Consider the following 23,681-nt stretch of genomic DNA (forward strand, 5'->3'; position numbering starts at 1 on the left):
AGGATTTTTTTTTAGATTTGGGAACAAGTAAAAGTCACTGGGAGCTAAATCAGGAGAATAAGGTGGGTGGTCAAGCAACTCGTACTTTAATTCGTTGATTTTAGACATTGTTAAAACACTCTTGTGCGCTGGTGCGTTGTCTTGATGAAAAATTATTTTTTTGTGTTGTAAGCCAGGACTTTTTTCTCAAATTTGTACATTTAATTGATCCAAAAGGTTGCAATAGTACTCTGAATTTATTGTTTTACCCTTTTGCATAAAGTCAATCAATAAAATACCTTTGAAGTCCCAAAAAACCGTGGCCATAACCTTACCAGCCGATTGAATTGTTTTTGCCTTCTTTGGGGCACTTTCTCCAGCTTCAGTCCATTGTTAGGATTGATCCTTTGTCTCTGGAGTATAGTGGTGGATCCATGTCTCATCAACTGTTATGAAACGACGCTTAAAATCCATTTTATTTTGCTTAAAACGATCCAAACAATCTTGAGAAATGTTCATTCTTATGCGTTTTTGATCGACTGTTAACAAATGCGGCACTCATCTTGTAGTTCTTCATGCAAAATTAAATGGACTCGATCATTTGAGATGCACATAATATTAGCATCTTCACGCACTTTTATTCGTCGATCATTTAATACCATATCATGCACTTTGGCTACAATTTCTGTTGTTGTTGCCATTTTTGGACGTCCACTACGTGGTTCATCTTCAATGCTTGTACGACCACGTTTAAATTCAGCAACCAAATTTTTTACTGTTGCATATGAAGGAGCACTTTCACCTAACACATTCAGCATATCATTATGAATTTCTTGTCCCGATAAACCTTTTTTATGTAAATATTTAATGACAGCACGCATTTCTAATTTTTCCATTGTAAAAAAATTTCGGATGCGTCTTTTTTGAACACCTGTTTCTATATAAACGAGTTGCCAGATCGAAACAAAACATGTGTTCATAACAGAGATGGAAGTTTCCAAAACATTTAACTTTTTTCTGTTTATACCGCGCCTTTTGTGCTAGGCTAAGAAGTTTCCGAACTGCCCTCTTACAGATGGCTAGTTGGATGTTATCAGAACCTAAGCCGTCGTCGTTATTAAGGTATTCCAATTTAATATCCAATCATTTAAAAATCACAAAAACTTTCTGAAATTCTTTCTAAACAAATATAAATATGATGTTGTCATTTTTTCGGAAATTTTTGCTGAAAGCAGAAAATCTATGAACAAACTAATAAATTTTAACCTGATAAATTTTAACCTAATAAATTTTAGACCAGATGGCTATGGTGGTGTGGTAATCGGTTTTAAGAATTGGTAAAGTTTGCAAAAATTGGCTACGAGACAGATCAGGACATTTTCATTGTCAAAACGATGAATTTACGTTGCAATTTTGTTTTTGTTTCCACATATTCCCCCCTCAGTAACATATAATTGCTTCAAGGAAGAAGCTTCTGTGCTTCTTGGATAAATTTGAAAATGTAGTGTTATGTGGTGATTTTAACTCCAGAAATTAGAAATGGGTTGATCATATAACAACAAGGAAGGGCAAAGAGATGGAAATTCTAGCGGTTGAGGCTGGAATGACTTGTTTAAACAATGGCAAACCGAATTTTAGGTGAAATAGAGACTCTGATCTAATATTTTGTAGCAGTGATTTTGGATGTAAATGGGTTATTTTAGAAGGCCACTTTGGTGGAAGTCCTCACTAGCTTATACATTTTGAGATTATAGCTGGTTGTAAGAATGCTGAAATGTTTTTACATAAACAGAAACTGTTAAACAACTTGGAACTGGAGCCGGATCTCTTCAGTATTAGGGAAGCCATTGCGGATGAGGTAAAGGCTGCCACGAGCAGACAAACGGGTAAACGGACACCAAAATATTGGTGGAATGAGACACTATAATTGGCCTACAGAAAACAGCTAGCAGCCGTCAAAAACCAAGAAAGTATTCAAACTATCACAACCTTTTGGAGGCATCGAAGGAAGTGGAAAAATGGAAGCAGTTGATGGCGAAAGTAAAAAGTGAAAGCTTTGCATCCAAGATTGAAGAAGTAAATTCCACGGGTAATATTAGAGAAGCATGAAAATAATGAAAATAATGAGGCATATTTAAGGTTCCTGAAAGAGCATGTACCAGTGTCCCAAGACAGTACAGATGTTGTGCTGTATGCAAGGTTGATAACCAAGAACCCAATCACTTTCGAGTTTGAACATTTGGAGTCCATTTTGGAAAAAAAAAGGAATGGTTCCGCTGGAGGTTATTATGGTATAACATATGAAATGCTGAGGGCATTGCCGGGTGTGTCTCAAAGGTCACTCCTAACGGCCATGTACAACATATTTTGGAAAATATAATTCAGGATGATTTAGGAATTAATATCGTGCCCATCCCAAAGCCTAACAAGGATCTAAGTATCATGGCCAACTTCAGACGAATTTCACTTATATCATTGTTTATGAAATGTTCAAATGTAATGTTGAAAGATATGCTTGTCAAATTTCTAGATGAGAACAAAGACTTGCCAACAAGATCCTTTGCATACAGAAAAGGTATGTCTACATCAACGTGCCTAGACGAATTTTTGCACAGGATTGCCTTATTAAAGCGTATAATTACAAAGTCTTTGTGCTCTCACTGGACATAAGCAATGCTTACAATTATGATGTGAATAGTCAAATAATAATTTGGATCATAAATTTCCTGTCAAAAAGGATTTTAAAATTGGGGAATAGCGAGATTATAGTGACGGATGGCATCCCACAGGGTAGCTGTCCTCGTTAACATATACATATACTACCAGCCGACATGAACTTGAAGACAACAGGACTTTTATCTTTCAGTATGCTGATGATTTTCTAATGATGTCTTTTGATAGGGATTTTGAAGTGGCCCTAGAGAATCTTCAGAGCAAAACTGTTAACACCGAAGGAGATACTTAAGATCAAAACAAGTAATGATTACCTTTTTAACATAATTTCGGACAATGCTCCTGTGCTATCTACAATGAATTTGCAGACATCATACAAAATGTTAGGTTGCTACCTTTCACCCGACAAAATAGTTTGAATATTAGGTTCAAGCTATTGCCTGCAACAAAACAACACACCCCAGATGAAGTCATTGTTTTTGTTTATAATTATGAAATCATGTTTTACATGCAACATGATTTTGTTATATTTGCCACTGATGCTTCGGTGAATGACTGGACCACTGGTTGAGGTATCCTAAATGTAACAAAAGGGCATCGGTTTCTGTTTAAACTGAATTTTAAATCCTCGTCTGTGTTTGGCGAACTTTTCGCAATACGAAAGGCGCTTGAAATAGCGAACGAGGATAGACATGATAATGTTGTCGTTTTCACGGACAGCCTTGTGGCCTGTAAGGCTTTGGGCGCGGATGAGACTGACAACTATTTGGTGGTGGAATGTCATGAAATATTGGAAAAATCGTGTATTAGAAGATTCCATGTTGTTTGGACACCGGGACACAGAGACATAAGAAGTCTAGCCAATCGACTTCTTATGTCTCTGTGTCCAAACTGGGTGCTCAAGTTGGGGCTCCGGTAGAAGTTGGTCTGACGCCAAATGCAGACTGAAACTCGAATAAAAGCTAACTGAAATGAAGACTTTATTACCCAATCTGAGACTAAAGGACGATACTTTTTTCAATTTGTTAATAATATTTTTGACAAGCCATAGTTTTTTAAGGCATATTTTAGCCCTGTGGAAACCAAGCTGAAGCCATTCTGACATAATTTAGGCATTGGAGGTATTCGTGTCAAAAAAATATCTCCACCTAACCTAAAGACAATCTAAAGATTTTTATTGTTACGATTAAATTCGTGCACAACAAATTTACTTACCACTCACTTCGAATACTAGGCCACATAAAAACCACGCAACCACGAATTTATTTTCAATATAATTTTATTTAAACAAATTTCCGTTTACACATTTAAGAATATATAATAATATTATTATTGTTATTTGTTTAAAATATATATTTTAAATGTATGGAGTTTTAGGATAAATGTTTCTAATTATGTGTGTATGTGTATGTATGAATGTAAATACTTAAGGACTGGCAAATATTTGTTTCATTACTTTTTTTGAAAAATATAATTAAAAATCATTCCTAATATTTAAATATTCCTTTAAAAAAAATTATTATAAATTTTACTATAACATCGACAAAAAATACTGAAATTGTTTCATTTAATTTTTGTTTTGTCCCTTCTTTTTCTCTAAAGTTTCAAAGGAAGTTTTTGATTCTACATCATAATGTTGACGTTGACACTTGTGTATGTAAACGTGAGGTACATATGGACATTTAGATAAGCCATTAATAGATTCCGAGTTGAAGTTTATATTTATTTGGTTATTCGATTTTTTTCTACCATATAATAAATATAAAACATTTATATTGTTTGTTGGTAATTGCCTTTTTCTTTGGAAACATTTTTTCAAACACAATATTGGAGCATACTTCAATTTATATAGATTTTATTTAAAGCACATTTATTAATTGGTTTTTTAATATTGCTTAAGGTCAGTGACCACAAATATAGAAATAGGGGGTTTGGTTAAATTGGAAAATTCAGTTTTTCCTAATTTCGCATTTAGTTGACATTTTCAAATATTTTTTTGCTTTTCACTAGAATATCCCTGCAAAAACCTCGCATATTTTTAACATAGGTGTATGTTTTCAAAATCGTTCTTTAAGATACAAAGATTGTTAACATTTCACTGTTACCATCTACAGTTGCTGTTAGTAACATTTATTGGGCCGTAACAACCTGTGCCCATCAAACTGTTTGCGATTAATTTGGATTTTGTCTTTACTTCGAGTCACTAGCAAAGACACCAACCAATTGCTGTGGATTATGGCTTTTTCTTCTTCTGCATCAGCTACAACTCTCCACACGTTTTAACATTTAATTGGAACGTGCTGTATTAACATCCTGTAATGGCACCCATTGCGCTGTGGCATTTTTCGAACGGAACATTTCTTCGAAGAAAATTTTTTCATCTGGACGTACATCAGGACCACTGCCCAATAGGGCTCGACCCAAAATCTCATTGGAACCTTAAAAGAAATTAAAAAAGATACAAATAAATTAAAATTTTATTCCCTAACTTTAAGGGATGACTTCTTATTAATCTTCAACTTACCCAATAACCCATCATGTACCACAGTCAATTCAATTGTGGCATTCTTTAAAGCTTCCTTGCCAACATCGAAAGTCAACGCTTCATTATAGACGGGATTTGTTGTGTTGCGCAAAACTCCAGTTTTACGTTTCTTATTCTTTTTACCCGGTATCATGAGCACCACTTTTATATAGGGATCCGATGAATTACGCGAATCATCAACAATACGTAAATTTCGAGCTTTTATAATAACCACCGTCAGACGCTCAGCTGAGGGTAAATATGCCAAGCTAATCATAACATCACCCAGATCAACTTTCATATCCTGGAAGAAAAAAAAATGAATTCCAACTCAGAGTATTACTCAAATGTTATAGAGAGATAGTCTTACTTGTTCTGCACATGCTCCCAGCGGAGTCCAGAATTTCTCCTTTTTGGTTAAATCCAAATTGGCCAGTGGTATTTGTGCCCCACCAATACAAACGTGTCGTGAATAAGCATCAAAATCATAGATGAGTATTTCTATGGTACGCTTTGCAATCATTTGTGGACTTTCTTCGAAAACGAAATCTTCATCGAAAACTGCAAAACGAATTTGAAAAAAAGGAATTATTTCGGAAAATAAATTAATTTTTGGCCCTTAAAAATACGACTAAAAAAAAAGATAACAAGAATAAAGAAAAAAATCGGTCGAACTGTTTATAGACTCCACCATAAAACCACCTTTATTGGTCTGATCCATGAAAAATATTCTTTGAAAAACACTATGCAACACTGAAAATGCAAACCACTTTTAGTATGCATATTTTTAAAGTACATATTTAGACTACAAAAACCCTAGTAGGGTTTTGTCCTGTCAGATCCAGTTCGGATTTTATGGCCTCATCTAAACCGGGCTAAATCTACACTTTTTTGCATTAATCAGGCCTTTATCTCAGAAACGAATAGGAATTTGGCCTTGCTGTCTTCGGCAATATTGTAGCCCTAAACTAGTAGAACTTATCTTTTGAACAGACCACATAAGAAAAACTCCACCTAGGACATCAAAATCTATAAAATATAGACAATTTTACATAATTGCTGAAAATCTGGGCAGAATCGGCTAAACTATTGGGAGTTGAACAAAGTAACCATCTGCAAAAATCTTCTACATAAAGTTCTCAACAATTCTTTAGAACATTCAGAAACTCTAAAATGCTTACTTCATGTTGTTTCAGCGGTATTTTTCATCATACTTTTACAACACGTATTTCAAACAAAGTTCACACCAACAGTTTATCACCGCATTTCGAATTTCACTACATTATTGACATTTTTATTAAATCGTTGTTGAAAAATGTGCTGACAACAACGGCACAGAGGCATTTTACAACAATGGTATGTTCTGAAGAGTTGTGTATTATATTCCAGGGAATATTTTTCCGAAAGAAAATATTCAGATAAAATTAACGGTTTTGGAGATACGGTGCGAAATGTATAAAAATTGTGGAATTTTTGCATATATTTTGAAATTTGAGGCAATAAATGTAGTTTTTGAGTTCATTATTTCTCCAAATATTTTATTCTTGTTCTTATCTACAAATTTGCTTCAGAGGTCAGAAGAAGATTCACATTGGTTTCAGAGATATAGCCCCGAATTTCTTTAAAAACTCAATATTTAACCATGTTTAGATGGGACCATAAAATCCGAGCTGGATCTGACACAACAAAGCCCAACTAGGGTTTCTTGTCGTTTGGGTCTGTACTTAAAAAAATCTTCAGTTCGAATTGTTTGCACAAGATCACCTTAAAAATGTTGCACAGTGAAATTCACCTTTATCGGTCTGATGGTCCATGAAAAATATTCTTTGAAAAATCCACGTTTATTGGTCTGATGGTCGTTGACAAATATTCTTAAAAATCCACGTTTATTGGTATGATGGTCCATGAAAAATATTCTTTAAAAAATCTAAGTTTATTGGTCTGACGGTCCATGTTAAAATTTGTAATCCTTAAAATACCGAAAAACGGGAGGTACGTTATATGGGGGCTGTACCAAAACATGGACCTATGTTGACAATTTTTAGTGAAAGGGTTTTGCGACCACTGAAGAAACTCAAATGTCAAAACCTAAAACCCTCAAAATACCCAAAATCGGAAGGTTCCGTTCAGCTATATTGCTATATTAAAACACACACACACACACCTATATTGACAATTTTTGGTGGAGAAATATTGTGACCTCTAGAAACCTGGCAAAGCCCAGGATTTATCTTGGTCCCTCTTTCATCTCCAGTGGACACTGACCTCCCCGTGGTGTCACCTGGGGAACTGCGTTTAACACCCGTTAAAGGTAGTGAGCTAATATGGGCTGCGCGTTCACCCATAAGAACGTTAAAAACTTGGGTTTGGGCGTCTGGCTAGTAACCCTCCCCTAGAAAAAACAGCCTACTATGAAAAAACGAAAGAAAAGAAAAACAAACCCCTCTAAAGTTGACGAACCCCGCAAACGTGTTATGGACTATGACCTGCGAATCTGCACCTGGAATGTTCGCACTCTTTATAGAGAAGGTGCAGTCTTCGCATTGGCAGACGTACTTGAAAAGTACAAGGCCGATATTACTGCCATACAGGAAATACGATGGATTGAGAAAGACGTCACAAAAACACCTAAAGGTGACGCACTGTATTATAGCTGCCATGACGTAAAGCATGAGTTTGGTTGCGGATTCGTAGTTAGTCGGAGACTAAAACATCTGGTATCCAGCTTCAACCCAGTGAATGAAAGACTTGCTGCAATTCGAATAAAGGTTAAATTCTTCAACATCAGCTTTATTTGCGCTCATGCTCCCACTGAAGAAAAGGACGATCAGATCAAAGATATATTTTACGAGTGCTTAGAAGGAACATATGACCGTTGCCCTGCCCATGACATTAAAATCATTCTAGGCGATTTTAATGCCAAAATTGGAAAGGAGAATATCTTTGGCCCAACAGTCGGGAAATTCAGTCTCCACAGCGAAACATCTGGCAATGGTATGAGGCTGATAGACTTTGCAGCTGCAAAAAACATGGTAGTTAGCAGTACCAGATTTAATCATCTCGATATTCATAAGGGCACTTGGCTGTCTCCAGATCAAAGAACAAGTAATCAAATTGATCATGTTGTGATAGATGGAAGACATTCATCCTGCGTGTGGGATGTACGATCGTTCCGAGGCGCAAACATTGATTCGGACCACTACCTTGTTGCAGCAAAGGTACGTACCCGTCTAAACGTTGCAAATAAAGCACGAACCGACACAGCACGGAAGTTGGACATCGATAGGCTGCAAACACAACAGATAGCCACAGCATATTCCACTCAACTAGCCCAATTGCTTAACGCGAGCACTCCTTGTCCCGATAACATAATAACACAATGGCAAAATATTGCCCACTCCATGCAAATAACCGCAAAATCCATACTAGGATTCCAGAGACCTCCACAAAAGAATTCATGGTATGACCGGGAGTGTCGTGCTGCTGCCGAAGAGAAAAATGCGGCATATAGAGCTACTTTACAATCAATAGCAACGCGTATCGCACGAGAGAGATATCGGGAGAAAAGGAGAGAAGAGAAACGTCTTTTCCGCAAGAAAAAGAGAGAAATGGAAAAGCGGGAGTGTAAAAAAATCGAGATGTACAGGAGCCAGAATAAAGTCCGAAAATTCTACCAAAGAGTGAAACATCAAACAGATGGCTTTGGTACAGACACATCCTCCTGTAGAGACCAACAAGGTAATCTGGTAACAGATACAGATAGCGTGCTCAGGATATGGAAGGAACATTTCTCCAATCTGCTGGTATCCAATAGTAGCGAAGACGATGATACCACAGATCCAATCCCAGAAGATGGTATAGAATGTATACCGCCCGGCCAAGATGAGGTAAAAACAGCAATCAACCGGCTGAAGAATAATAAAGCAGCAGGGGCCGATGGCTTACCGGCCGAGCTGTTTAAAACCGGAGGCGACGCGCTGATCAGGTGTATGCATCAGCTAGTTAGCACCAGATAGTTAGCACGAGATAGTGTCAGGGATATTGTCCGAACGACTGAAGCCAATGTTCAACGAAATAATTGGACCATACCAATGTGGCTTTAGACCTGGCAAGTCCACCATTCACCAGATATTTACCCTGCGGCAAATCCTAGAGAAGACCCAAGAGATGCAGATCGATCGATTATAAAGCAGCCCCCTCCGATCAAAGGTATTCCATGCAATGTCTGAATTTGGTATCCCCCCAAAGCTCATCCGGCTTTGTATGATGACTTCTACAGATACTAGGTCCTCAGTTAAAATTGGAAAGAACCTCTCCGAAGAATTTTGTACTAAAAGAGGTTTGAGACAAGGAGACAGCCTTTCGTGTGACCTATTCAACATTTTGCTGGAAAAGGTAATACGAGATGCAAATGTCAAAAGAAATGGCACAATCTACACCAATAGTCACATGTTACTTGCTTATGCTGATGACATAGACATCATAGGACGATCAGTAAGAGAAGTAACTGATACCTTTAGGATGGTCGAAGCAGAATCTGCGAAAGTGGGTCTGGCGGTAAACGGCGAAAAGTCCAAATTGATGGTGTCGACTCGCAAAGCGTCCATAGAGCTCGCACCAACTGTGGAAGTTGGTACCTACAATTTTGAGGTAGCTAAAGACTTCGTCTACCTCGGCACTGCCATAAACACAACAAACAACATCAGTTGTGAAATAAGAAGAATAATTGTATTGGCCAACAGATGCTACTATGGTCTAAGTAAGCAATTTAAAAACAAAGCCACATCTCGTCAAACAAAAATAACACTGTACAAAACGCTGTTACTACCCGTGCTAATGTATGGCTCCGAAGCATGGGTACTTGCGCAAGCAGATAAGGCAGTGCTTGGGGTGTTTGAGAGGAAAATTCTTCGAAAGATCTACGGACCGATTTGCGTTGACGGTGAATATCGACATCGTATGAACCACGAGCTATATAAGCTATACAAAGACATGAATGTAGTTAAACGTATCGAGATGCAACGATTGCGTTGGCTAGGCCATATCATAAGAATGAGCGATGATGGCGGTGCACGCAGAATCGGCAGGCCTAAGCTTCGATGGAGCATAGAAGTGGATGAAGAAATGAAAAGTCAAGCGAAAAACAGAGAGGAATGGACATCTTTTCTTAGTTCGGTCTATGGAACAAATGTTCTGTAATGGGCCAACTAAGTAAGTAAGTAAGAAACCTAATGTTGCAAATTTCAGGTAGTCCGGTTAAAAAGTTTAGCTAAAACCATCAAAATACCGAAATGGACCCATGTTGACAATTTTGGCAACGAAGTTTTGTGACCACCGGTAATGTAAAATTACAGGTAGTTCGGTCATAACGTGAAGCTAAATTCCTTAAAACATCGAAACTCGGGAGGTACCGTTATATGGGGCTATTACAAAACATGTCCTGTGTTTGGTGTGGAACTTCATATGTCAAATTGCATATAGTTCGGTCAACTAATGTCACTAAACTCTTCAATCCCCATAAATCAGGGAGATCCGAACTCGACCCCATATTGACAATTTTTGGCGGAGAACTGATGTTCGTCTAAAAAATGTAGCAACAATTCGCAAAATAGCAAAACTCGGATCTATACTGACAATTTTTGTAAAGAATTTTTGTGGCCTCAAGGAACCATTCAATGTCAAATTACACATAGTTTCGTAAAATATTGTACCGAAAATCGGGAGGCACCACTATATGGGAGCTATACCGAACCATGGACCTATATTGGACCAAAATATTTACCTAATCGAATCTTACTAGAGTAAAACAAAACTAAATTCTTGTCATGTTCTACCGTAATCTGATGGCTGATATAGAACAGATTTCTTACGTCCTCGACCTTTTATAGTCGTTAAATATGCGTTGCTAATGTTATGCAAAGTTTGCTGGTGACCTCAGTACGTGTTTTACTCGACATGTGCTTTTACCTGGACATAGTGTCTTCTTGTGTATCCTGGTCTGCCAGAAATTCTTCTTCTCGGGTAGCAAACGTATTTTGGCATAAGGATCAGCGGTACCACTGTGATGACGTGATTGCAAATCTTGGGCCTGTTGCAAAAGAAAAATCCATTTTAAGATATACCCACAAATTATATAATCACATCTATACTCACCTCAATTAAGCGCACCGACAAAATTCCCGCATGGGGATCATAGATAATACTGACATGGATGCTGCCTTTTTGTTCATCATTTGCCGATGTAGAACCATCTTTTTGCAAAGATTTCTAAAAAGAAATAAATTTTTTATTATTTTTCTCGATTAAGTTCAATGTTCTGCCTACTTACCGTCCTATACAATGACATGTCAATTTTTGTGTGATCCAATTTGGCATTCATGGAAGAAACCTTGGGACGACTGGGACCCATGGCAAGCACAACATGTTTATCGTTGCGAGCAATGGGTACCGATGTACACGATGTTATGGAAAATGTATTCGATTTCATGCTACCCGTTGGTGAGGTGGGTGTTGAGGGTGGTGATTCATCTGCTGATGTTGAAACCTGTTGTTGTATTGTCGTCTTTGAGGGGGGTGGTATCCAAAATGATGTATCATCGGTGTTTATTGACGATGGTGTTATATTGCCTTTTCCACCGCCACCAACGCCCCCGGCTAGCGAACGTGAACATTCACTAATATTGTCGACATTGTAACCGGAAGCTGCGGCCACCAAGGAATCACGACATTGTTCATCGCCGTCCTTGGCATCGGCAGACTCTAGCAGGGTTTTTTCATACCAATTTAAACGATAACGTCGCGAACAAGTGGCATATAGGCCAAAACCTATGACCGAAACCACTAAAAAGGATAAGGAGGCATAAACGCCTACTTGCGCCAATGAAATGTCTTCTTCGCGTATTACAATATCCATATCGGTTTTTGGGTGGTTGTTGTCTGTTTCGGTTTGAAATTAAGCGTTGTGTTGTGCGTGGTTGGAAACCTGAAAGTGGTATAAGAATGAATTGTGGATGTTATTAGACAAATGGTTTGAAGATTGGCTAGGGCAATATTTGCTAATAAACAAATTGTACTGTACATTAAGTGGATTCTTGTTTAAAAGTACAGTGATGTGCTTTAATTATTGTTCGTGTCTTGAATAACAATATACCAGTTCTGGGGCCACTCTGGATGGCTGGCTGGCTTCGTTGAATATGAAACATTAAATTTAAATTTGTCACTCTCGAACCCTGGAAAGAATTGATGACGTAACACTGAAGACAGATGGATGATGTTGCGACTGTCACCAGGAAGGCTTAATCATACAAAGCATTGGGCCATCATGGAATATTCATGGTAATACTAAACAATCCGGATGTGCCGGGAGGCGAGTATCTCAATAAAGCTCTCACGCTACCGAAGCCAGGCAAGGATGCCATCAAAGGTGAATCGTAAAGACCGATTTCGCTTTTGTCGCCCCTAGCAAAGACCCCTGAGGCTTTAGTAATCTCCAGCATCAAAAATAGCTATCCAGTTGCGATCACCAGCATGGGTTCCGTAAGCAGTACAGCACGACAGCAGCGCAGCACGCCATCTCCACGCATATTAGTCGAGGACTCAACCAGAGCAACCCGTGGAATTCAAGAACAAGAATTCCAAGCCCCAAAGTGGGGTGATATCTCAGGCACATGAGGTTTCTAGAACTTACAGTATTTCTCCACAATTGTCAACATAGGATTATTATACGGTACCCCCGATATTCGGTATTCTAAAGATTTTAGTTATATATTTTGACAGAACTACCTGTAATCGGACAATAAAGGTTCCTACAGGTCACAATTCTCCACCAAAAAAAATATTCGTGGTTTGATATTGCCCCCATATAACGGTACCTGCCGATTTTCGGTATTTATGGTAATTTTAGCTATATTTTTGACCGAACTATCTGTAGTTTGAGGTTTGAGATTCCCAGTGGTCACATAACTTCTTCACTTAAACTTGTCAACACATATCCATGTTTTGGTATAGCGGTACCTTCCGATTTTCGGAATTTTGAGAGTTTTAGCTAAAATATTTAACCGAAATTTGAGATCGTAGTGCGAGGTCACAACACTTCTCTAGCAAAAATTGTCCAATCCCGCTGAGGGTTCTTCGATACCGGATTGCCCAGGAACAACACAACAGCCGTATTCCGGCCAGATGCTGCCACCTCAGTGTAAACATGTGTGTATTTGTATTGTTGTTCTGTGTTGGTAGCAGCATATCCCGAAATGCCTGCTCCGGATTCTTTTTGTTCTTGCCGGGACGGAGGAAAACCCAGAAGTAACTTTGATGTACTCAGTTTATCACATCCGCATCCTCCACACTCAAATTGTCCAAGAAGTCCAAACCCCGTAGAGTTAAAAAGAAGGGTCCCCAAGTAGAGTGAAACAGCGAGTTCCTGTATTCCGCCCCTTCCAGACGGAATTGAGATCGTAACGTATGCGGATGATTGTAGGATCTTAGTGTCGGGTAGCTTCCCTAATGTCATTTGTGAAGGGCTGAATTGAAATTTGACTACTTTTAGCAACTTTTTCCACGCTAGGAATATGCAAATATGCGGCACTAAATTTACGACCACTTTATCCACCACATGGACAGCAGAGGTGAGAACATAGTTGAATGTCATAGTCGATGGTAGCAGCATTCCAAACACAAACTGCCCCAAAGTCCATGCCACATCTATCTGTGACAAGCTGAGATGTAGGAACAAAGTTGTCAAGTCCTTGCAGTACTTGCTCGGGTGTTAATGAGAGCCATCCCAATCGCCTTATGGTGGATAGGACCTCCCACCTAGGCATGTCAGTAGAGATCTTCGTGAAAGAGAGGTGCAACGTTACAAGCAGGTTTAAATAGCATTCAAATGGATGCAGTCGCGGATGCCATAAACAACTATCGTGTAAATGCGGTCCTCAGAGAATATACCCCATCTTTCACAGCGTCAGCTGCCACGACAAACCAGAGTTATTTTAGTTCACCTACGACGCTAGAGATGGTGCGTCCATCTCAATTTCTACAGAGCAATGATCGATGACACCGCGCAAAAATCTGACTTTTGGAAAGAAACAATTAAAAATAAATTAATAAAGCATAAATGGTATTTTCCAGAAAAAGTCTCTCCTCCCCGTTCGTTACATTTTGTTCTTAGAGAACCCTACAGCAAGCCGGGTTGTAGATCCCTACATATTTTCGTCACTAAACAAATTTCCAAAATGTTATAAAATAACAAAATTATAAAATAAAAGTAATCTACGAAATAAAAATACTTAAAGGACTGCAGTTGGAGTCCATGTCGAAATCTGAACTGGTGATGGGAAGATAATAGAAAAAACCTTTTGTAAGATGAAAGAATATCAGTTGCGGAGAACGGAGGAAGTAATCTTTTGCGTTACAGCGGTGGTATTTCATTGCAATTTTGGATGTAAACTTTTTGCTGATCAATTAATTGTAGTTATTTCGCGAATTCGTTTGAATTAATAAAGGGTTTTGTTTGTCCATATTTCAATAGAGCATTTCCATTTTCCAAACAAGACATGAAAATATCATGCCAAGGGGTTGGTGTAACTGACATGTCAAAGCATTGGTTAAAATGACATGTCAAAAAATGGGTGAAAATGACGTGTCAATGCATTGGTTAAAATGACATTCCAAAGCATTGGTGAAAATGACATGTCAATGCATTGGTTAAAATGGCATGCTTAGGATCCAAAAAAGAACGTCATCTTTTGGGGATCACGCTCATATAAAATTCATGAGTGAAAATGACAAAAAGATGACATGCCAGATCACTTGCACCCATGATTCAACTCATGATTTTTCATCGAAGATTTTACTGGGTTTACATCGTCAATTCCTCGCTCCTTCAAATCACATCCAGGCAAACACAGGTCCCCTTCAATTTTTACCACATTCCGACCCTGGTCACGGTAGATCACCCATTCGTGCATTATAATAAAGTCGATACTCTCGTGAGCCGCAAAGAATATGAAGATATTCAGAGAAATTATCCCCAAACCGACAACGCCCTAGATTCCAGCGAGTAGGATATCTCTCATGAGATCTGCTATAGACTACAGTAGCATTCTCCATTGAGATGTCAAACAGTGTGAAACTCAGGTTTGGCAGTCAATTTGGTCCAGGAAGTAGAAGGTTTTGCTACTTGGCACAAGTAGAAGGTTTTGCTACTTGGCACAAGTAGAAGGTTTTGCTACTTGGCACAAGTTTTGAAATGATAAATATCCCAATTCAAATTCTAAAGATAGACAAATCCGATATCAATCGAGAAGGGTGCAGCTCGATCTCCTTTCATTCATCGGTAGCAAAGGTGCATTGGTCACTTCAATCCACACCTGTCGCGCTTGAACCTGAACCTCCATGTGTGGAACTGCCGACCAAATATCCCGCCAACAAATTTCTGCACTATAGATTATAAGCCCGCTCTTAGAAAGTCAAAACCGACCGGCCATAGGTAATGACAAGAAGGGTTTAGCGCTGATTGAGCAGATTAATAGCTCTTCGTTTTGCAAGATCAATGAGAACGCCCCTACAGCTATTACTAAAGAGTGCAAATAAATTACGTCCCTTTGCAACCTGTCGTTTATCTTGGGTTGAACCATCTCCCTATAATCGTCTTCATCAGTCCACCCCCCAAATTCGTCACGTCTGATAGCCGCTTTTTAATCAATCTTGGTAAAGATAATTGGCCTAAAATTCACTAATCACCACTTCAGAGAACTGCCCAACATCTTTTGTTCGGGCAACAGAAATTAATTTTTGGGACATCGTCAGTTGCAAGCGCTATTTATATATGTGCTGGTCGGATACCCGATGTTATACCAAACTTTCCAGCAAGTGAGCTTCGTCAAGTCAAAGTCAGAGAGCTGTTTTTGATAGTTGAAGATTGGTCGATGAGTCCAAGTGCAACATTGTAGCCTCAAAGTTAATATTTTGTACATTGGCACCTACCCCTCGAAATGATACCGAGATGCATTTCTGGCTACGTCCCTGTAGCCTGATTATGTGAATTGTGCGCAACGATTAAGTTATTCGCAAAACCTTAGAAAAAAGGAAAGTGAGACATCAATCAGGTTACTGATAATACTACGTCGCTCTCTTCTATCCCCTTTTAAATATTTGAGGGATAAAATGGACCAAAAACGAAAATTATATAAATGAGACTTCACCATTCCAACTATGCCAGAATCTTAAACTGTTGCGGAGGAGGTATATAAAGGAATGCCCGACATAGTTTATTTTGGAACTGGATCTAATTTTGGGAGTATGTCGGATTTGGTCTTTACCCTTGCAACGATAATAAAGACTGCATTATCAGCTTTATACGTTCCAAGTACATCTGTTCCTAATAAGTTCCCCGTTTATTCAACATTAAAGGGTTTATGCGCCCACTCCTTCGTCACCATATTTTATACCTTCTACCATAGTATAGAGGGTATATTAAATTTGTTTTTCCCTTTGTAACACATTTAAGTTATAACGTGCAACCCTATAAAGTATATAATCTTGATCAGGATAAAATTCTCAGTCGATATAGCCATGTCTGTCCGCTGCAATCACTCTAGCCTCCACAATAATTGAGCTAGAACGCTATATTTTTGCACCAGAGTGTATTTTTTGACATAGGCAGATCAAGTTCGAAAATGGGTTACGTTTTGGTATAGCCCCCTTATAACTGTACCTCCCGATTTTTGCTATTTTAAATATTTTAGCCACAATTTTAACAAAACTGCACCAAAAATCGTCAACATAGGTCCATGTTGTGATATAGCCCCACTATAAAAGTACCTCCCGATTTTCGGTATTTCGAGAATTTTAACTACAATTTTTAACCGAACTATCTGTAATGTGATATTTGAGTTTCTCTGTTGTCACGAAACGTCTTCACTATAAATCGTCAACATAGGCCCATGGTTTGTTATAGCCCCCATATAACGGTACCTTCCGATTTTCGGTATTTTGAGAGTCTTAGCTATATTGTTTGCCGGAACTACTGGAAGTTTAACATTTGAGGTTCCCTGCAGTTACACAAATTTTCCTTCAGAAAATTTCAGGATAAGTCCAGATTATGATATAGCCCCATAATAAGGTACCGCCTGATTTAATACATTTTTAAGATTATATTAAATAAATAATAAGATTATATTATATAATATAAATGAAAGCTCTTGGTGAGTATATACAGAACCCAGAAGGTCCGCCGTGAGTCGAACTTTTGAGATATGGCGTGATGAATATCTTGCTGGAGACGCTATAAGCCCTCAGATATTAGCGTTATATTTTTGTCCGCTGTTGTTTTAGCTTATTTTTGAGATCACATTTCTTCAGCCAAATTAAATGAGGATTATTTTCGTGGAGCATTTTGACCTTCTATCTCGCTTCCTTCAATGTCCTTTTCGTCCTTTATTATAAGAGCCGCTATAAAAGTACCACGAGATGACGTTTTTCAGCTTCGAAATGTTCTGCAAAAATGTCGGCCAGAAAATTTTAGGTACGGCTTTCATTGACAGCAAATCGATTTTGTCGCGTTTTCGTGGTCGTTTTGTGCATGTACCCTGTTTTTGTTCAGAAAAAGACTATATCTGTTTTTTTGTGTATTCGTTACAGAACATACAAAAACACAGAACACAGTTTTTTTCTGAGCAAACAGGGGTTAATGTAAAAAATGACTATGAAAACGAGACAAAATCGATTTGTTGTCAATGAGAGCCGTACCTATAAGCCCTCAGATATTAGCGTTATATTTTTGTCCGCTGTTGTTTTAGCTTATTTTTGAGATCACATTTCTTCAGCCAAATTAAATGAGGATTATTTTCGTGGAGCATTTTGACCTTCTATCTCGCTTCCTTCAATGTCCTTTTCGTCCTTTATTATAAGAGCCGCTATAAAAGTACCACGAGATGACGTTTTTCAGCTTCGAAATGTTCTGCAAAAATGTCGGCCAGAAAATTTTAGGTACGGCTTTCATTGACAGCAAATCGATTTTGTCGCGTTTTCGTGGTCGTTTTGTGCATGTACCCTGTTTTTGTTCAGAAAAAGACTATATCTGTTTTTTTGTGTATTCGTTACAGAACATACAAAAACACAGAACACAGTTTTTTTCTGAGCAAACAGGGGTTAATGTAAAAAATGACTATGAAAACGAGACAAAATCGATTTGTTGTCAATGAGAGCCGTACCTAAAATTTTCTGAGCGACATTTTTGCAGAACATTTCGAAGCTGAAAAACTTCATCTTGTGGTACTTTTATGGCGGCTCTTAAAATAAAGGACGAAAAGGACATTGAAGGAAGCGAGATAGAAGGTCAAAGTGCTCCACGAAAATAATCCTCATTTGATTTGGCTGAAGAAATGTGATCTCAAAAATAAGCTAAAACATCAGCGGACTAAGGTAAACCTTGTTCCACAACATCCCATAAGGGACAAGGGAGACTTCTCTCATATCAATGAGTGCACCCCGATTCATATTTAGCTCAATGATATGGGACCTACTGTTTATCGCCGAGTCCGAACGACGTGTCTTAAGACACCACTTATGGAGAAGTTTTTCAAGGCTGAAATACTCAGGAAATGTCGCCAACATTACTGAGAGGTATTTTGCCACCGTTGAAAAATGTTTGATGTTGCTTGGCCGGGGAATCGAACCCCCGACCTTCTCCGTGCAAGGCGGGCGTGCATAATATTTCAGAACGGTGGCACCCAGCGGACTAAGATATAACGCTAATATCTGAGGGCTTATAGGGTCTCCAGCAAAATATTCATCACGCCATATCTCAAAAGTTCGACTCACGGCGGATCTGTTCTTCTGGGTTCTGTATATACTCGCCAAGAGCTTTCATCCCCAAAAGGAATTTTCCACCCCCCAAAATTTCGGTTCACAGTGTAATTTAAGCATTGGGATATCCGAGGTCGAAAAATGTTTGCACCTATTCATTATTCCAATTTAGTTAAGAATATTTTATGGTGGATGGTCATGGTAGAACAAACAAGGTAAAGTAAATACTACTACAAATACATCTCAGCAACAACCACATAGAAATTTATTTTTGTTTGTAATGTTAGTGTCATGTAAACAAAACAAGGATATGTCTATAAATTATTGGAATTTAAAAAACTAATAATTTTTGACATGAATGAAAATCGTTACATTTTCAATGTTTCCATATCATTCCACTAAATGCATAATTTCTCACAGATAGTAGAATTCTGGCAAAAATGTTTGCGATCGCTGGAAATCAAATGAAAAAGGAGACGCTGCTTCAAACTTTTGTCTTTGAAATCAAAGTACCAAAACCATTTGGTCCTTATGGCTACGTTATTATTTCCATAGGTTTGGTTCAATCAGCTGATTGATATGGGCTTATGGCGTTATGGTTATGCCATAAATTATACCTTTAAGGTATGCCGTTCGGTCTCGGCTATAATAGAAATGTCCTCTCGGCTATGTTGGTGGGAACGATAATATAACAATGTTGATATTGTTGCTGTGTGTAAATGTTTTCTAAGAAAAAAAAACATAACAATTGCTGCCCAAAATCGTAACTTTTTTACAAAATTGATTTTCAACCCAAAATCTAATACATAAATGTTGTCAATAAAGTTTGCTTCACTAATGAATTGATTTTAAATCATTTTTTAACATAAAATCCTTTCATCCTTTCTCCAAATTTAATATATTTTGAGTGTTATTTACAATCCTGTTGAAAGCAAACCACTTTAATCTGTGGCCTGATATCTGGCACACAATTCAATTCTACAACAGAAAATTCCATCACATAACGTTGGCCATATTGAAAAAGGCCTAGCAAAAAGCAATAAAAATGCAGAACAACACACAAACATGCATTGGAGCATAGATAACACATTCAACCAGCCAAGCGACCGACCAAGCAGTCATTCATTGATTTTCATCTACCACCAACTATCGCTACTCAACTGTAGCAGCAATTCTGTTAAAATCAAAATTTAATTTTAGATGAATGCTTTTGCTGTTTCTGCTGCTGATGGATATTGACTGTCGGTCGGCTAGTCAAATCCTGGCACATCTATTTTTCAATCTCTTAGCTGTTTTAATTGTAACAATTTTTCATTCTTGTTTGTTTCCTCTTGCTTTGATTCGTAGTAAAACAATGTTGATTTTTTTCCCTTGTTTCTTTTGTTCTGCCAATGATGGGAAACCATTTTGTGCGCAAAAAGAAAGAAAGTCAATTTCGTTTCTATGCTGAGAAATTACTGCAGATGACAGAATTATGATGCGATTAAAAGGAAATCCAAAAGTTTTCTATGAACAAAGAAAGACAATTTGAAAAGGATAAACAATGTATCCTTAACGATTAAAATAAATTGCACTTGAAAATTTATGATGTTGTTAAAAACTCGTTACATGTTGCAAATTACACCAGCAATTCACAATAATTCTGTCTGAGAATTTAACTTTGAAAGAATTTTTTATATTTCAAATAACTTAGAAAGAGGATAAGTAGTTATTTAATGAGACAGATTAGTGATTACATACATATAAAGATGCAAAAGATTTACGTGGAATCTGTGTTGGCATCAATATAGAAAAATGAGTAAAAATGGGTTGAAGCCAACAAGTTTTTTATATTGCCTTCCGATTTCTGGCTTAACCCTACCTTTATAGACCTATGCCCAAGGAAAGAATCACGGAATACTGGTGTATGATTTTCCGATATATGCACTGCATCCACCTGAAATTTATGCTGACATTTTGAAACAGGAATTTCAGGGCTTTTTGATTTTTTTAATAATCCGGACGCGAAAAATATAATATTTAAAACTCAAAATAGAATTATAGAACTCGTGATTTTACGTCGTTTAATGCATATCTCTTGAGTGTGCTCCTTACAGCATCCTAGTAATTGGAGTCTAAAGGCCAGAATTTGATGTGTGAATTTTCTCCAAAACCTATTTTTTGAGTGTAAAACCTACACGTGTTATTCAATTTTTTCAGTTTCTTACGCAACGGATCTAATCAGCCCTTCCGCGATCTAATCCATTCACTAAAACCAAAAAAAAAAAATAAACTAAAATAAAATAAAAATAAATGACAAATCCAAATACATAAATGGAATGCTTTATACGCGATTATAATATTGTTGCGCACCAACTGATTTTAACCTATTAGCGAATGTCAGGCTTTTTAGTTTTCATATTTTTTGAATGATTATAATTTCAATATTACTCTTAATTTTCTATCACAGTAAGCAGTTAAAATTTCGTGATGGTAAACCGTATTTCTTAATGAAGTTTTATCAGCATACATTAATTATTGGATGGAATTTTAGCGAAATTCTTGGAGAACTACCAAATATGTTTTCTAATTTTTCTAATCGAACCAAAAAATATATTTGGAATTATATTTTAACAATAAGTTGTTTTCTCTTTTGTTGTTGCTATAAGATGCAATTTATATGCCCAATATCTCTGGGGCAGGATAATTCGGATTTACTTCAAGATTTTTTTATTATTTTTTGACTTTTCGCGAAAATAAAAATAAATTTAGTAAATATTTTAACATCTACGAATAGATATGGAATGCTATTAGCGATTTATACATGAATTTTCTTATTAAAATAAATAAGACATTTTAAAATATTTTTTCTTTAAATGATAATGAAAACCGTTATAACTTTTGCTCGCATCGGCGAAATTTGTGAACGCGAACAGATTTGAAACCATAATTTTTTCTTAACTTCTATACCAAAAATCGTAGATGTGCTCACAATTTTTTTTTAATTTTTTTTTTTTTAAATGGGGTTGCATATCCATATGTATATGAATAGTTTCTTGCTAGTAAGTTTTCTATCTATTTGGAACGCAAAATTTCATTTAACAACCAATTCGGTAGGAAAATAAGACTCACATCTTCAAAAAATGTTAAATCGGGTTTAACCCTTACATGGGCCTTTAGTGTATCTGTCTAATTTTTTCAAGAGGTGTTTTGTACCCCTGGCTAAAACTTTTAATATCGAAAATCCGCTAGTGCCGTTCTATGGGGAATTTATGAAGACATATGCCCATAAATTTCTTTTGGAAGGTTTTGTACCCCCAACGAAGACTAAATACCAAATTTCAGCCCCTTCGGTGGAATATTGAGAAAACAACTTTCAATATACCGAAAATCGGAAATTACCGTTCTATGGAGGCTATATGAAGACTTTGACTTATGCCGACAAACTTCATGTGGTTTTATACTCCCAAAGAAGGTTAAATACCAAATTTCGTGTATTTCAGAGGGATATTGAGGCTAAAACCTTCATTCCGTACCATTCTATGGGCCTACAGGAAGACGAGGACCTGTACCGACAAATTTTTAGGTAGAAAGTTTTATACGCCCCAACGAAAGTAAAGAAAGACTAAATACCAAATTTTAACTATTTCGAAAAACAGGAAGTAACATTCTGTGAGGGCTATAAAAAAGCGTGGACCTATAGTTAAAAATTTCAGGTGGACTGTTTATACCTCGCAGGAATAGTTTATAACAAATTTCAGTAATTTCGGTGGGGTAGTAAGGCTATAACCTTCAAAATACCGAAAATCGGGAGGTACCTATGAGAGCTATATAAAGACGTGGACTTATACCGACAAATTTCGGGTGGGAAGTTTCATACCACCAACGAATCCTAAATCGAGAGTTACCGTTCTAGGGGGCGCGCTGTATTTTGATTTCAACAGATGGATGGACGGACAGACATTTCTATTTCGATTTTATCGGGTCTCCGACGAATATTTCGATGTGTTACAAACGGAATGACAAATTTAATTATACCCTCCATATTATTGTTGAGGGTGTATAACAATAAAAAAGCGTTAAGTTCGGTCGGTCCGATTTTCCCTTTAATACCCTCAGCCATGTCCATCCGTCTGTCTGTCGGGCACATCGGTTTTTCCTTGCAGCTCCCTCTACGACGGTACAATCTGTTTCATCCGCAAGGCTGTACTTCCTGAGGTATTGGCCTAAAAGCTCCATGAAACCTTGACGGCACCAACCAAAATCTCACAGAGATTTTCTGAATTTTGCAAACTTTGCACATCGTATTATTTCTGCCAGTCATGTATAAGGTTGGAATATGGTATTATCGGTCCGTCCACTCCTTCCGATACCTCCCAACAAAATTCGGATAAAGTGAAACTTAAGAGCTTCTCTCGCATCGTTTTGATTCTTTTTTCAGTAGGTTGTTCGGCCGTCCTCTTTTTCATTGGTACTTTTTCCGGAGTAAGTCAATACTTCCTATTATAATGGCATAACTATTGTGTTTGGTTTGGTTTTGTGGTTTTTTGGTCAGTGGCTGAGGGTATATCTCCGTCAGCACAGCTGACTGATACTTTCTTACTTGTTTTCTTATTAAAATTGTATACCTAGATATATTCTGAAACTCATAGTGAAATTTTGTTTTGAATTTTTCTTCATTTGACACTTTTTACCTACAACCAGGTTTCATATCACTTCC

General features: G+C 37.4%; 1 protein-coding gene across 1 annotated transcript in view; it reads right to left on the bottom strand.

Annotated features, from left to right (window-relative positions):
* Positions 1-3,913: 3,913 nt before the first annotated feature.
* Positions 3,914-23,681, bottom strand: part of Sytalpha (Synaptotagmin alpha) — a 61,230-nt gene continuing 41,462 nt past the window's right edge. The window contains exons 2-7 of the mRNA XM_073966359.1: positions 11,505-12,158; positions 11,330-11,443; positions 11,144-11,264; positions 5,547-5,737; positions 5,177-5,480; positions 3,914-5,090 (exon numbers count right to left, since the gene is read on the bottom strand). Of these exons, the coding sequence (XP_073822460.1) occupies positions 4,939-5,090; positions 5,177-5,480; positions 5,547-5,737; positions 11,144-11,264; positions 11,330-11,443; positions 11,505-12,089 (1,467 nt within the window). The 5' untranslated portion in view covers positions 12,090-12,158 and the 3' untranslated portion in view covers positions 3,914-4,938. The remainder of the gene's footprint in view (positions 5,091-5,176; positions 5,481-5,546; positions 5,738-11,143; positions 11,265-11,329; positions 11,444-11,504; positions 12,159-23,681) is intronic.

The sequence above is a fragment of the Musca autumnalis genome, unplaced genomic scaffold (assembly GCF_047663935.1).
Source record: "Musca autumnalis isolate F117 unplaced genomic scaffold, ASM4766393v1 scaffold_2, whole genome shotgun sequence".
Classification (NCBI taxonomy): domain Eukaryota; kingdom Metazoa; phylum Arthropoda; class Insecta; order Diptera; family Muscidae; genus Musca; species Musca autumnalis.